General features: G+C 44.1%; 1 protein-coding gene across 3 annotated transcripts in view; it reads right to left on the bottom strand.

Annotated features, from left to right (window-relative positions):
- The window catches only part of FNIP2 (folliculin interacting protein 2), a 125011-nt gene that overhangs the window by 35792 nt on the left and 76944 nt on the right, over window positions 1-12275 (bottom strand). For all 3 annotated transcript variants that reach the window (XM_060011944.1, XM_060011946.1, XM_060011945.1), the window contains one exon: window positions 8569-8698. In XM_060011944.1, coding sequence (XP_059867927.1) covers window positions 8569-8698 — 130 coding nt within the window. The remainder of the gene's footprint in view (window positions 1-8568; window positions 8699-12275) is intronic.

Here is a 12275-nt window from a genome sequence, read left to right as displayed (position 1 = left end):
GGCGGGAATCCGCAGCTTCTCTCCTCCACGGACAGCACCTCTGCGCCAGCGGGTAAACTGCCCCCCGCCGACTCCCCCCACCCGCCGGTCGCCGAAGCTCCCCACGTGGCACGGGGTCAGCGAGCAACCAACCGTAAGACTGTGAAGATCCTCCCTGGCCGCCCTGCACTCTCTCAGGAACCAGGTCCCTGAGTGCGGTGACTTCCTCTCAGAGCCGGAGGCAATCGCATCCCTGGTACCCAGTGTTCTCCGGTCCCGCGTCAGAAACTAATCCCCGCCCACACACCTGCCACAAGGGAGAGACGGGCGGCGACCCCGGTAATCGAAGGGTCTTCACGAGCACAGTGACCGAAGCTGAGCGCCCGCGGCTCTTCCGTCCTGGGTGTCAGGCAAGGGCGAGTCCAGACCATCTGCGCACAGCCTGCGCCCCCCTGCCACCCCGCCTTGCGGGGCTGCTCTCAGGAGGGCCCAGGCTCGCGGTGACGTTCTCCGGGTGCTACCTTGATTCTTAACCGTGTCACCTTTAACTTGCGCTCTGGAAGTGAAGTCTGATGGGGTGATGACGCATGGGCGTGGGCAGGGCAGACACCAGGCAGCCGAGCACACAGCGCGGGGTCGGAAGCTGGGTCGCTGGCCTGGGGTCAGGCACACACCCACGAGTCCAGAACCAAGGCGGTGCCACAAGGCCCCAAGGCTGGTACCTGGGCCCAGATAGGCGGCGGCGGTGGCAGACGGCATGGCCATGGGAGGGGGGAAGGGCTGGGGCAAGGCACGGACCGAGGGGAGGCAGTCTGTCTGTCCAGAGCCCACCCCTGTGGAGTCTGCACAACACTTAGCTCTTTGTCCTGAGCCCCAGGGCAGTAAACTATCACAAAGGAAGAGCCTACGGTTCACAACACGATAAAGTACATCAGGGAGCTATTAGAATTCTTTAAAGAGTTTGTTAGTATCTCGTTTTGAAAACTGCAGCAACATTGCAAAGCAAATATTCACAAGCACAGAAACAGAAATTGAATGTAGAGATTGCTGCATTGGATAAAAATACCCACAACTTTCATATGAAGCTTCAGAAGAAGAAATTATTAGTAATGAAGCCCATTTTAAAATTAAATTTCCGTATAATTGACGATGTAGTGACACAGTGCGTAAACAGGCATTCTGAATTATATGCAGCCCATGAAGACGCTTCCAGTTTCTTGTAAGACCTCTGTAAGTCACAGGAAATGGCAGAGGAAACATTAAAATAACCGTGCATAAAGATACATTTAAAATTCAATTCAGACTTACACAAAATGGACGTGTGTGGAGAACTGAATCTTTAGCAAAATGTTCCCTAAGAATCGTCTGATCCAGATGTACTGAAATTTATGTTTTTTTCTTTCTTGTTTTTTAACATCTTTATTTCAGTCTAATTGCTTTACAATCCTGCTGTATAACAAAGTGAATCAGCTGTATGTGGACATATATCCCCAGATCCCCTCCCTCTTGCGTCTCCCTCCCACCCTCCCTATCCCACCCCTCCAGGCGGTCACAAATCACCCAGCTGATCTCCCTGTGCTATGCAGCTGCTTCCCACTAGCTAGCTATTTTACATTTGGTAGTGTATATATGTCCATGCCACTCTCTCACTTCATCCCAGCTTACTCTTATCCCTCACTGTGTCCCCAAGTCCATTCTCTACATCTGCGTCTTTATTCCTGTCCTGCCCCTAGGTTCTTCAGAACTATTTTTTTTTTTTAAGATTCCACATGTATGTGTTAGCATACGGTATTTGTTTTTCTCTTTCTGACTTACTTCACTCTGTATGACAGACTTAGGTCCATCCACCTTGCTACAAATAACTCAACTTCGTTTCTTTTTATGGCTGAGTAATATTCCATTGTAAATATGTGCCAACACCTTCTTTATCCATTCATCTGTCGATGGACACTTAGGATGCTTCCATGTCCTGGCTATTGTAAACAGTGCTGCAGTGAACATTGTGGTACATGATTCTTTTTGAATTATGGTTTTCTCCAGGTATATGCCCAGTAGTGGGATTCCTGGGTCATATGGTAGTTCTATTTTTAGTTTTCTGAGGAACCTCCATACTGTTCCCCATAGTGGCTGTATCAATTTACATTCCCACCAACAGTGCAAGAGGGCTCCCTTTTCTCCACACCCTCTCCAGCATTTATTGTTTGCAGATCTTTTGATGATGGCCATTCTGACTTGTGTGAGGTGATACCTCATTGTAGTTTTGATTCACATCTCTCTGATGATTAGTGATGTTGAGCATTCTTTCAAGTGTTTGTTGGCAGTCTGTATATCTTCTTTGGAGAAATGTCCGTTTAGGTCTTCTGCCCATTGTTGGATTAGGTTGTTTGTTTTTTTGTTATTGAGCTGCATGAGCTGCTTGTAAATTTTGGAGATTAATCCTTTGTCAGTTGCTTTATTTGCAAATATTTTCTCCCATTCTGAGGGTTGTCTTTTGGTCTTGTTTATGGTTTCCTTTGCTGTGCAAAAGCTTTTAAGTTTCCTTAGGTCCCATTTGTTTATTTTTGTTTTTATTTCCATTTCTCTAGGAGCTGGGTCAAAAAGGATCTTGCTGTGATTTATGTCATATAGCGTTCTGCTTATGTTTTCCTCTAAGAGTTTTATAGTGTCTGGCCTTACATTTAGGTCTTTAATCCATATTGAGTTTATTTTTGTGTACGGTGTTAGGGAGTGTTCTAATTTCATTCTTTTACGTGTAGCTGTCCAGTTTTCCCAGCACCACTTATTGAAGAGGCTGTCTTTTTCCATTGTATATTCTAGCCCCCTTTATCAAAGATAAGGTGACCGACCATATGTGCTCGGGTTTATCTCTGGGCTTTCTATCCTGTTCCATTGATCTATATTTCTGTTTTTGTGCCAGTACCATACTGCCTTGATTACTGTAGCTTTGTAGTATAGTCTGAAGTCAGGGAGCCTGATTCCTAAAGCTCCGTTTTTCTTCCTCAAGATTGCTTTGGCTATTCGGGATCTTATGTCTTTCCATACATATTGTGAATTTTTTTCCTCTAGTTCTGTGAAAACTGCCATCGGTAGTTTGACAGGGATTGCATCGAATCTGTAGATTGCTTTGAGTAGTAGAGTCATTTTCACAATGTTGATTTTCCCAATCCAAGAGCATGGTATATCTCTCCATCTATTTGTATCATCTTTAATTTCTTTCATCAGTGTCTTATAGTTTTCTGCATACAGGTCTTTTATCTCCTTAGGTAGGTTTATTCCTAGGTATTTTATTCTCTTTGTTGCAATGGTAAATGGGAGTGTTTCCTTAATTTCTCTTTCAGATTTTTCATCATTAGTGTATAGGAATGCAAGAGATTTCTGTGCATTAATTTTGTATCCTGCTACTTTACCAAATTCATTGATTAGCTCTAGTAGTTTTCTGGTGGCATCTTTAGGATTCTCTATGTATAGTATCACATCATCTGCAAACAGTGACAGTCTTACTTCTTGTTTTCTGATTTGGATTCCTTTTATTTCTTTTTCTTCTCTGATTGCTGTGGTTAAAACTTCCAAAACTATGTTGAATAACAGTGGTGAGAGTGGGCAACCTTGTCTTGTTCCTGATCTTAGTGGAAATACTTTCAGTTTTTCACCATTGAGGACGATGTTGGCTGTGGGTTTGTCACATATGGCCTTTATTATGTTGAGGAAAGTTCCCTCTATGCCTACTTTCTGGAGGGTTTTTATCATAAATCGGTGTTGACTTCTCTCGAGAGCTTTCTCTGCATCTACTGAGATGATCATATGTTTTTTCTCCTTCCATCTGTTAATATGGTTTATCACATTGACTGACTTGCATATATTGAAGGATCCTTGCATTCCTGGGATAAACACCACTTGACCATGGTGTATGATCCTTTTAATGTGCTGTTGGATTCTGTTTGCTAGTATTTTGTTGAGGATTTTTGCATCTATGTTCATCAATGATATTGGCCTGTAGTTTTCTTTCTTTGTGACATCTTTGTCTGGTGTTGGTATCAGGGTGATGGTGGCCTCGTAGAATGAGTTTGGGAGAGTTCCTCCCTCTGCTATATTTTGGAAGAGTTTGAGAAGGATAGGTGTTAGCTCTTCTCTAAATGTTTGATAGAATTTGCCTGTGAAGCCATCTGGTCCTGGGCTTTCGTCCATTGGAAGATTTTTAATCACAGTTTCAATTTCAGTGCTTGTGATTGATCTGTTTATATTTTTTATTTCTTCCTGGTACAGTCCTGGAAAGTTGTACTTTTCTAAGAATTTGTCCTTTTCTTCCAGGTTGTCCATTTTATTTGCATATAGTTACTTGTAGTAATTAATCTCTCATGATCCTTTGTATTTCTGCAGTGTCAGTTGTTACTTCTTTTTCATTTCTAATTTCATTTCTAGTTCTGTTGATTTGAGTCTTCTCCCTTTTTTTCTTGATGAGTCTCGCTAATGGTTTATCAATTTTGTTTATCTTCTCAAAGAGCCAGCTTTTAGTTTTATTGATCTTTGCTATTGTTTCCTTCATTTCTTTTTCATTTATTTCTGCTCTGATCTTTATGTCATCTTTCCTTCTGGTAACTTTGGGGTTTTTGTTCTTCTTTCTCTAATTGCTTTAGGTGTAATGTTAGATTGTTTGAGATTTTTCTTGTTTACTGAGGTAGGATTGTATTGCTATAAACTTCCTTCTTAGAACTGCTTTTGCTGCATCCCATAGGTTTTGGATTGTCGTGTTTTCATTGTCATTTGTCTCTAGGTATTTTTTGATTTCCTCTTTGATTTCTTCAGTGATCTCTTGGTTATTTAGTAACATATTGTTTAGCCTCCACGTGTTCGTGTATTTTTATGTTTTTTCCCTGTAATTGATTTCTAATCTCATAGCGTTGTGGTTGGAAAAGATGCTTGATACGATTTCAATTTTCTTAAATTTATGAAGGCTTGATTTGTGACCCAGGATATGATCTATCCTGGAGAATGTTCCACGAGCACTTGAGAAGAAAGTGTATTCTTTTGGTTTTGGATGGAATGTCCTATAAATATCAATTAAGTCCCCATCTTGTTCAATGTATCATTTAAAGCTTGTGTTTCCTTATTCATTTTCATTTTGGATGATCTGTCCATTGGTGAAATTGGCGTGATAAAGTCCCCTACTATGATTGCATTACTGTCGATTTCCCCTTTTATGGCTGTTAGTATTTGCCGTATGTATTGAGGTGCTCCTATGTTGGGTGCATAAATATTTACAATTGTTATATCTTCTTCTTGGATTGATCCCTTGATCATTATGTACTGTCCTTCTTTGTCTCTTGTAATACTCTGTTTTAAAGTCTATTTTGTCTGATATGAGAATCGCTACTCCAGCTTTGTACTGACTTCCATTTGCATGGAATATCTTTTTCCATCCCCTCACTTTCAGTCTGCATGTGTCCCTAGGTCTCAAGTGGGTCTCTCGTAGACAGTATGTATACAGGTCTTGTTTTTGTATCCATTCAGACAATGTTTTGGTTGTAGCATTTAATCCATTTACATTTAAGGTAATTATCGATATGTATGTTCCTATTACCATTTTCTTAATTGTTTTGGGTTTGTTATTGTAGGTCTTTTCCTTGTCTTGTGTTTCCTGCCTAGAGAAGTTCCTTTAGCTTTTGTTGTAAAGCTGGTTTGGTGGTGCTGAATTCTCTTAGCTTTTGCTTGTCTGTAAAGGTTTTATTTTCTCCGTCAAATCTGAATGAGACCCTTGCTGGGTAGAGCAATCTTGGTTGTAGGTTTTTCCCTTTCATCACTTTAAATATGTCCTGCCAGTCCCTATTGGCTTGCAGAGTTTCTGCTGAAAGATCAGCCGTTAACCTTATGGGGATTCCCTTGTGTGTTATTTGTCGTTTTTCCCTTGCTGTTTTCAATATTTTTTCTTTGTACTTAATTTTTGACAGTTTGATTAATATGTGTCTTGGCATGTTTCTTCTTGGATTTATCCTGTATGGGACTCTTTGTGCTTCTTAGACTTGATTAACTATTTCCTTTCCCATATTAGGGAAGTTTTCAACTATCATCTCTTCAAATATTGTCTCAGTCCCTTTCTTTATCTCTTCTTCTTCTGGGACCCCTATAATTCGAATGTTGGGGCGTTTAATGTTGTCGCAGAGGTCCCTGAGACTGTCCTCAATTCTTCTCATTCTTTTTTCTTTTTTCTGCTCTGCGGTGGTTATTTCCACTATTTTATATTCCAGGTCCCTTATCCGTTCTTCTGCCTCAGTTATTCTGCTATTGATTCCTTCTAGAGAATTTTTAATTTCATTTATTGTGCTGTTCATCATTGTTTGTTTGCTCTTTAGTTCTTCTAGGTCCTTGTTAAACGTTTCTTGCATTTTCTCCATTCTATTTCCAAGATTTTGGATCATTTTTACTATCATTATTCTGAATTCTATTTCAGGTAGACTGCCTATTTCCTCTTCATTTGTTTGGTCTGGTGGGTTTTTACTTTGCTCCTTCATCTGCTGTGTGTTTCTCTGTCTTCTCATTTTGCTTCACTTACTGTGTTTGGGGTCTCCTTTTCGCAGGCTGCAGGTTCACAGTTTCTGTAGTTTTTGGTGTCTGTCCCCAGTGGGTAAGTTTGGTTCAGTGGGTTGTGTAGGCTTCCTGGTGGAGGAGACTGGTGCCTGTGTTCTGGTGGATGAGGCTGGATCTTGTGTTTCTGGTGGGCAGGTCCACATCCGGTGGTGTGTTTTGGGGTGTCTGTGAACTTAGTATGATTTTAGGCAGCCTCTGTGCTAATGGATGGGGTTGTATTCCTGTCTTGCTAGTTGTTTGGCATAGGGTGTCCAGCACTGTAGCTTGCTGGTTGTTGAGTGGAGCTGTGTCTTAGCGTTGAGATGGAGATCTCTGGGAGAGCTTTCACCCATTGATATTACGTGGAGCTGGGAGGTCTCCGGTGGTCCAGTGTCCTGAATTCGGCTCTCCCACCTCAGAGGCTCAGGCCTGACACCGGCCAGAGCACCGAGACCCTGTCAGTCCCACGGCTGGCTAGTGTTGGGGGGTCTCCTGCAGAGGTGGGGGGTGGCTGTGGCTCACTGCGGGGACAAGGACACTGGCAGCAGAAGTTCTGGGAAGTACTCCTTGGCGTGAGCCCTCCCAGAGTCCGCCATTAGCCTCAAGAAAGAGCCTGTAGCCTCCAGTGCTGGATCACCTCAGGCCAAACAACCCAAAATTTATATTTTTAAGGTTTATTACAAATTTATCTCAATGTTGTTATAACCTATAAAGCTCCAGTAACAGCTTCAATGCGCACAAAGAACTTTCCCAAAATAAAAAAGTTATCAAAAATTATTTATCAGCTTGCATTTGCCAGGAATGATTAATGCTGCTTTCAGTTATGTCGATTGACGTACACATTTTGATGACCTAAACAAATGAATGTGCAGAAAAGTGAGCCAGCAAAACCTTATGATGAATGAAGATAGTGACTGAAGTATTACTATTGATTATATTATATAAAATTTTTACACCAAAACATTTTGGTAATTTATAACTTTGTGATAATAGTCACGTATCACTATTATTTCTATTATATTTTGTAAGTAAAATATTTTTAATGGAAAAGCCTTACATTCATTTTATAGATTATTCTGAAAATGCCTGAAGCCCTGGAACATAATGTTTCTTTAAATACAAACAAACAAAACTAACACGTGATGTTAATTTTGGGAGAAGGGGGCCAGCAGCCCGATGCCCTGCACACGCCTCGGCTCCCCCGTTTCTCAGCCTGTGCTTTCAGGTGCCCCCCTTCACGAAGGCTGCCCAAACCCCAAGACCTCCCGCGAGGCTGCGCCCCGCCCCCGAGCCGCACACCCCCATGCCCCTCTGAGCGTTTAGCACTTACCTTCTTCACACCACTGTTTACGTGAGCATCGTCTCTGTGAGCTCCTGAAGTGCAGGCCTGCAGCCAGCTCTTTACCCCTTCTCAGAGCCGACACATGCCGACCTCTATTCACTTACTGAGGTAACCAACTGTCATGTGGGTTTTTCATAGGTAATTAATTCCTTCATTTCTAAATTCCCTTTTAAGTTTTTGGGTTGTAGGAAGAAGAGGTGGAAGGTACTGATGTAACATCATCATAAGCCAAAAACGTGAGTTTTGCAACATAACTAAACTTTAGATCTGAAAACCAACTGAAATGAAGGCAGAGAATATCTCGATGCTGTCTCTATTCATAATCAGACTGTTGACTGTTTAAGAATTTGTTTCACCAAAAATTAACCATCCTTGAGTTCATATATTTTCAAAGACCACACTGGTGTGAGTCACCGTAAGCCATTCCAGCCTTCTAACTTACAAAGGCTACACCTGGAAGGGACCCAGTGCAAAGAGAGCACACACTCACTTTCAATCAATGTCAAATCTACCCAGGTAGTCCCAGTGTCTTTCCCGGAACCTCTCACCTGTGAACTTCCAGGCTGAGCTGAAGCCGAGTGGAAAGCTCCGGCCCGTTTGTGCCGACAGCAAGTGAGTGCAGTGTCCGCCAGCATCGCTGGGCCGCCCGCCCCAGTGCCCTGCACAGCCAGGGGAACCCAGCTCACCTCCTGGGAATGATGCCGTTTTCCAAGCTCGTGGTCTGGCTCCGAAGCCAGCGGCGCTGGTAACTGCTGGAGGAGGACGTAGAGGAGCTTGGAGACGGGAACGGTGTGATCAGAAGGCTGCTCAGGGAGGCTGCGGGAAGAAGATTGGGAAGTTGAGAGCTGGGCTCCAGGAGCCCACGTGCACCTACGTGAAAAATATCTATACAAGCCCTGGGACCTAACCGTACAGGTTCTACCGGCCACAGCCAGCAAGGGGAGCCCTCTCAGGCTGTGGTACAGCCAAGAAAACACCCTTTAAAACGAACAGGGGTCGCCGAAGCGGCAAGGGCATCGGTGACCAGGCACCAGCCCCACATTCCAAATGTAAACAAACATTACTCATCCAGTCAGAGGGCAGCCTGCAGATTTCGGATACCACGAAGAGTCCACGGAAGTACTGCTACTGCTGCCCGGGAGCCGGTGCCGCACACGGAGCCGGCTCGCGCGCGTGTCCCCCCTTGACTGCTTGGTCCCCCTGTGTCTCGAGGTGGAATCCAGGCAGAAGGGTACTTGCCCCGCAAAGCACCCTCTCCCGCCGCCACCTCCAGATACACGGCACTTCCGCCCCTCACGACTCCCTCGGCTCTGCAGGAGGCACATCTGCTCCTAGACGTGCTTTCTGCTTGGATGACTCTGCCCTCAGCCGCTCTGCGGCCGCCGTCGCAGCGTGTCCCTAGGTGTGGCCAACGCCCAGCCCCACCGGTCCCCGTCAGGGCAGGCAAAGGGCTTCTTTCAAACCCCGGCTGCTTGGAGGAGCTCTGTGGGTTTGGAAGAACAGAGGGACGAAACAGATGTTTTCCCCTTTACCCCCCAGGGTCAGGGAATCAGGACACTGAAACGTTACTCAGTCGGGGGCAGAAGGGAGTGGAATGCGCCAGTCGGCTGGCTGATGTTTGCACAGGCGGATCACAGGGCACCAGGCCGACTTCAGGAAGTGCAGTATACCATGCTCATGGACACCCCTCGGAAGGCAGCTTCTCCACGTGAATGGTCGCACTTTTATTCACACTCTTACAGGCAGATGGAAAGAAGCTGAGTCCCCGACGTGAGTTCTGAAATCCGACTTGCCTGGCTGCCAGTCAAGTGTCTACAACGTGCCAGGCGCTGTTCAGCGCACAGGGATCCCACACGGAGCTGAAGAGCTGTGAGACCAAGGAACCCCCGGCCACAAGGTGAGATGCTAACAACTCAGGCTTCCTTCTGTCCACCGCAGAGGTGCTGTGAGCATCCACAAGATGCTTTTCTTCTGATCCAGTCAACATGCCCAGGACATGTGTCCAGATTCCCTGTACCCAGGACAGCGCCTGAGACACAACGGACAATTGATAAACGTTGGCTGAGGTACGGCGTTTCTGCGCTGAAGTGTCACCAGGTGAGGCTGGCTTGTGAGGCTGGACTTCAACCTCCAAAATCAAATCCTGGTTTCAAGTATCAGCGAGTAGGTAATTTTACTGAGAATTTTGAAGGGAGATAGAAGAGAGTTTTTCCTCAAAGTCACACAGTACTACTTAATAAAAAAAAAATCCTAATTAGACATGTCTGCCTCACCCCCAAGTTTTCAAAATCCCTTATAAGACCAGAAGATCCTCACCCCCTAGTCCCAAATCATCAGGGTCCCATCTCTCTCCCGATCTTATGCTGGGTATAACAGCTCCTTCTTGGCAGGTGGAAGACAGAGGTGAGTTACAGCACTTGTATTATAAGTACTTTTTTTTTTCCCTGATCACAGAAGCAAGATGGCGATGACCCTGAGGACCACTTCCTTCTGGAAGTCGTATTGCTGCATGATTCAGTTTAGTAAACCAAGTAAGACCCATGCTCTTGTTCAAATCCCAGCTCCGCCACTCACCGGCTGGGACACTTGGGCAGTCCACTTAACCTGTCAGCTTTCTCATCCGTGAAATGGGGGGCAAAAAAGGACCACACCGCAGTACTTTTTGTGAGACCTGCAACCTGCTAGTGGGCTACGAAGTCTTTAGCGGATCAAAACTGGTATTTTAAAAAAGGAGCAGAAAAGAAAATAGAGTAGGTTGCAGCGTTAACATTAATTGGTGACACTTTTGTTTGTTATATATAAAGATGTTTGTTACTGGATCATGATGATGAAATGCATTAGCATGGGTTGCAGACAAAAGAACACTTTGAAAACCACCGACCTATTTCATATGGTTCCTGTGAGGATTAAACAAATCAATACGTGTAAAACTACGTGTAAAGCACTTACCCCAGCACCCCATACAGTAAATGCTAGCTACTCACTCTCTCTGATAATTCTTGGAAAAGGTGGACTAGGTAAGACATTTCAGAGTACTGAGAGGTCATTAATTCTGATTAATTATGAAAAGAACCAAGAACTTGTAACAGAGACATGAAAAAGGCAAAAAATTAAAATAATAAAAACCCAAGGAGGATGTTCCCTTTATCCCTACTATAAAATGCGGAATAATAATTTTTACGAAATATAATCTAAAGGACTGGCTTAGTGCTCTCCAGCATTTCCTCAAAAATATTTTAATATCATGTAGTAAGGTTTCTATGTAAAAGTACTGCGGTATATGTCGTCAATCAGATATTCTAGGAAACAATACAGCTACAACTCTCAAATGCAAGAAGAGGCCTAATTTTGGCTTGTAACCTATTGCCATTTTCACGAGAAAAGGGTGGATTCAATCACCACTTAGTGCGCGTGACAGGCCTGGGCCGTGGTCTTCAAGGCAGTGCAACATGGAGTGGTGCTGGGGCCCTGGTGTACGTCCCCGTCGCCAGGGCTGCGTCAAGCGTGCCCAGCTGTTTCCCTACCTTTGCTAAGGGGACTGGTACCTCCAGGACACCGAAGCGCTTCTGCATGAGAGTTACGTGGGGTGGGTCCCAGCTTCGTGAGCCAGGTAGAGAAATGCTCCAGTTGGTGCCGCAGTTGTAAAATGTGCGGCTTTCAGTTAAATTACACCTCGGCTCAGTTTCAGCTTTGAAAGTGCTACGTCTGACACTCCTTAATATTTTTAGTATCACTTTTCTTTTTAGAATAATTTTGCAATTAGGACAAATGTTAATGCATACAGACTGCAAAGACTTTTGGAGTTTTGTACATTAATAAGAAAATAATTTGAGCTTTCATTCCCACCCTCCTGACTGAGGGGGCTCTTCAGCGAGCATCTATTTATTCCCGCAGAAATTAGCAGTGAGAAAAAAGAATAAGTCTAAAGGCTTAAAAGTGCTGATCGCTGGCTCTTCTTGGCCCATGTCATTCAAGTTCAAGATAAATGTTTAACTCTCTCTGGAAATACGTTTGCTGTTTGGAGAGTTTACTAGAAACACCGTACTGATGATCTGACTACAGGATTTGGATTTGAACAAATGGTGCCCTGAAACTCTTAAATCAAACCCATTCCCTCAACACACACTTTCTGAGCACCTACTAAGAGCCTGGTACCACCTAGGCCTGGGGCAGAAAGTTACAGCATAGAGACAGTCTCTGCCCTTAAGAAGCTCACACTTGTGGAATAAGTAAACAAGATGATTTCAGACGGTGATAAGTTCCTGTGATTTTCTTTAAGCAACTAGGGCAAAGGTTTACTCTCTCATCAGCAGTCAGAGAACACCCTTGTGAAAACGGGACGTTTCAGCTAAGAGTAAAACGCCAGCAAGAGGCATCCATGGAAAGCGCATCC

This window comes from Delphinus delphis, chromosome 5 (assembly GCF_949987515.2).
Source record: "Delphinus delphis chromosome 5, mDelDel1.2, whole genome shotgun sequence".
In the NCBI taxonomy this organism is placed as follows: domain Eukaryota; kingdom Metazoa; phylum Chordata; class Mammalia; order Artiodactyla; family Delphinidae; genus Delphinus; species Delphinus delphis.
This window is presented reverse-complemented; position numbering and strand designations above follow the sequence as displayed.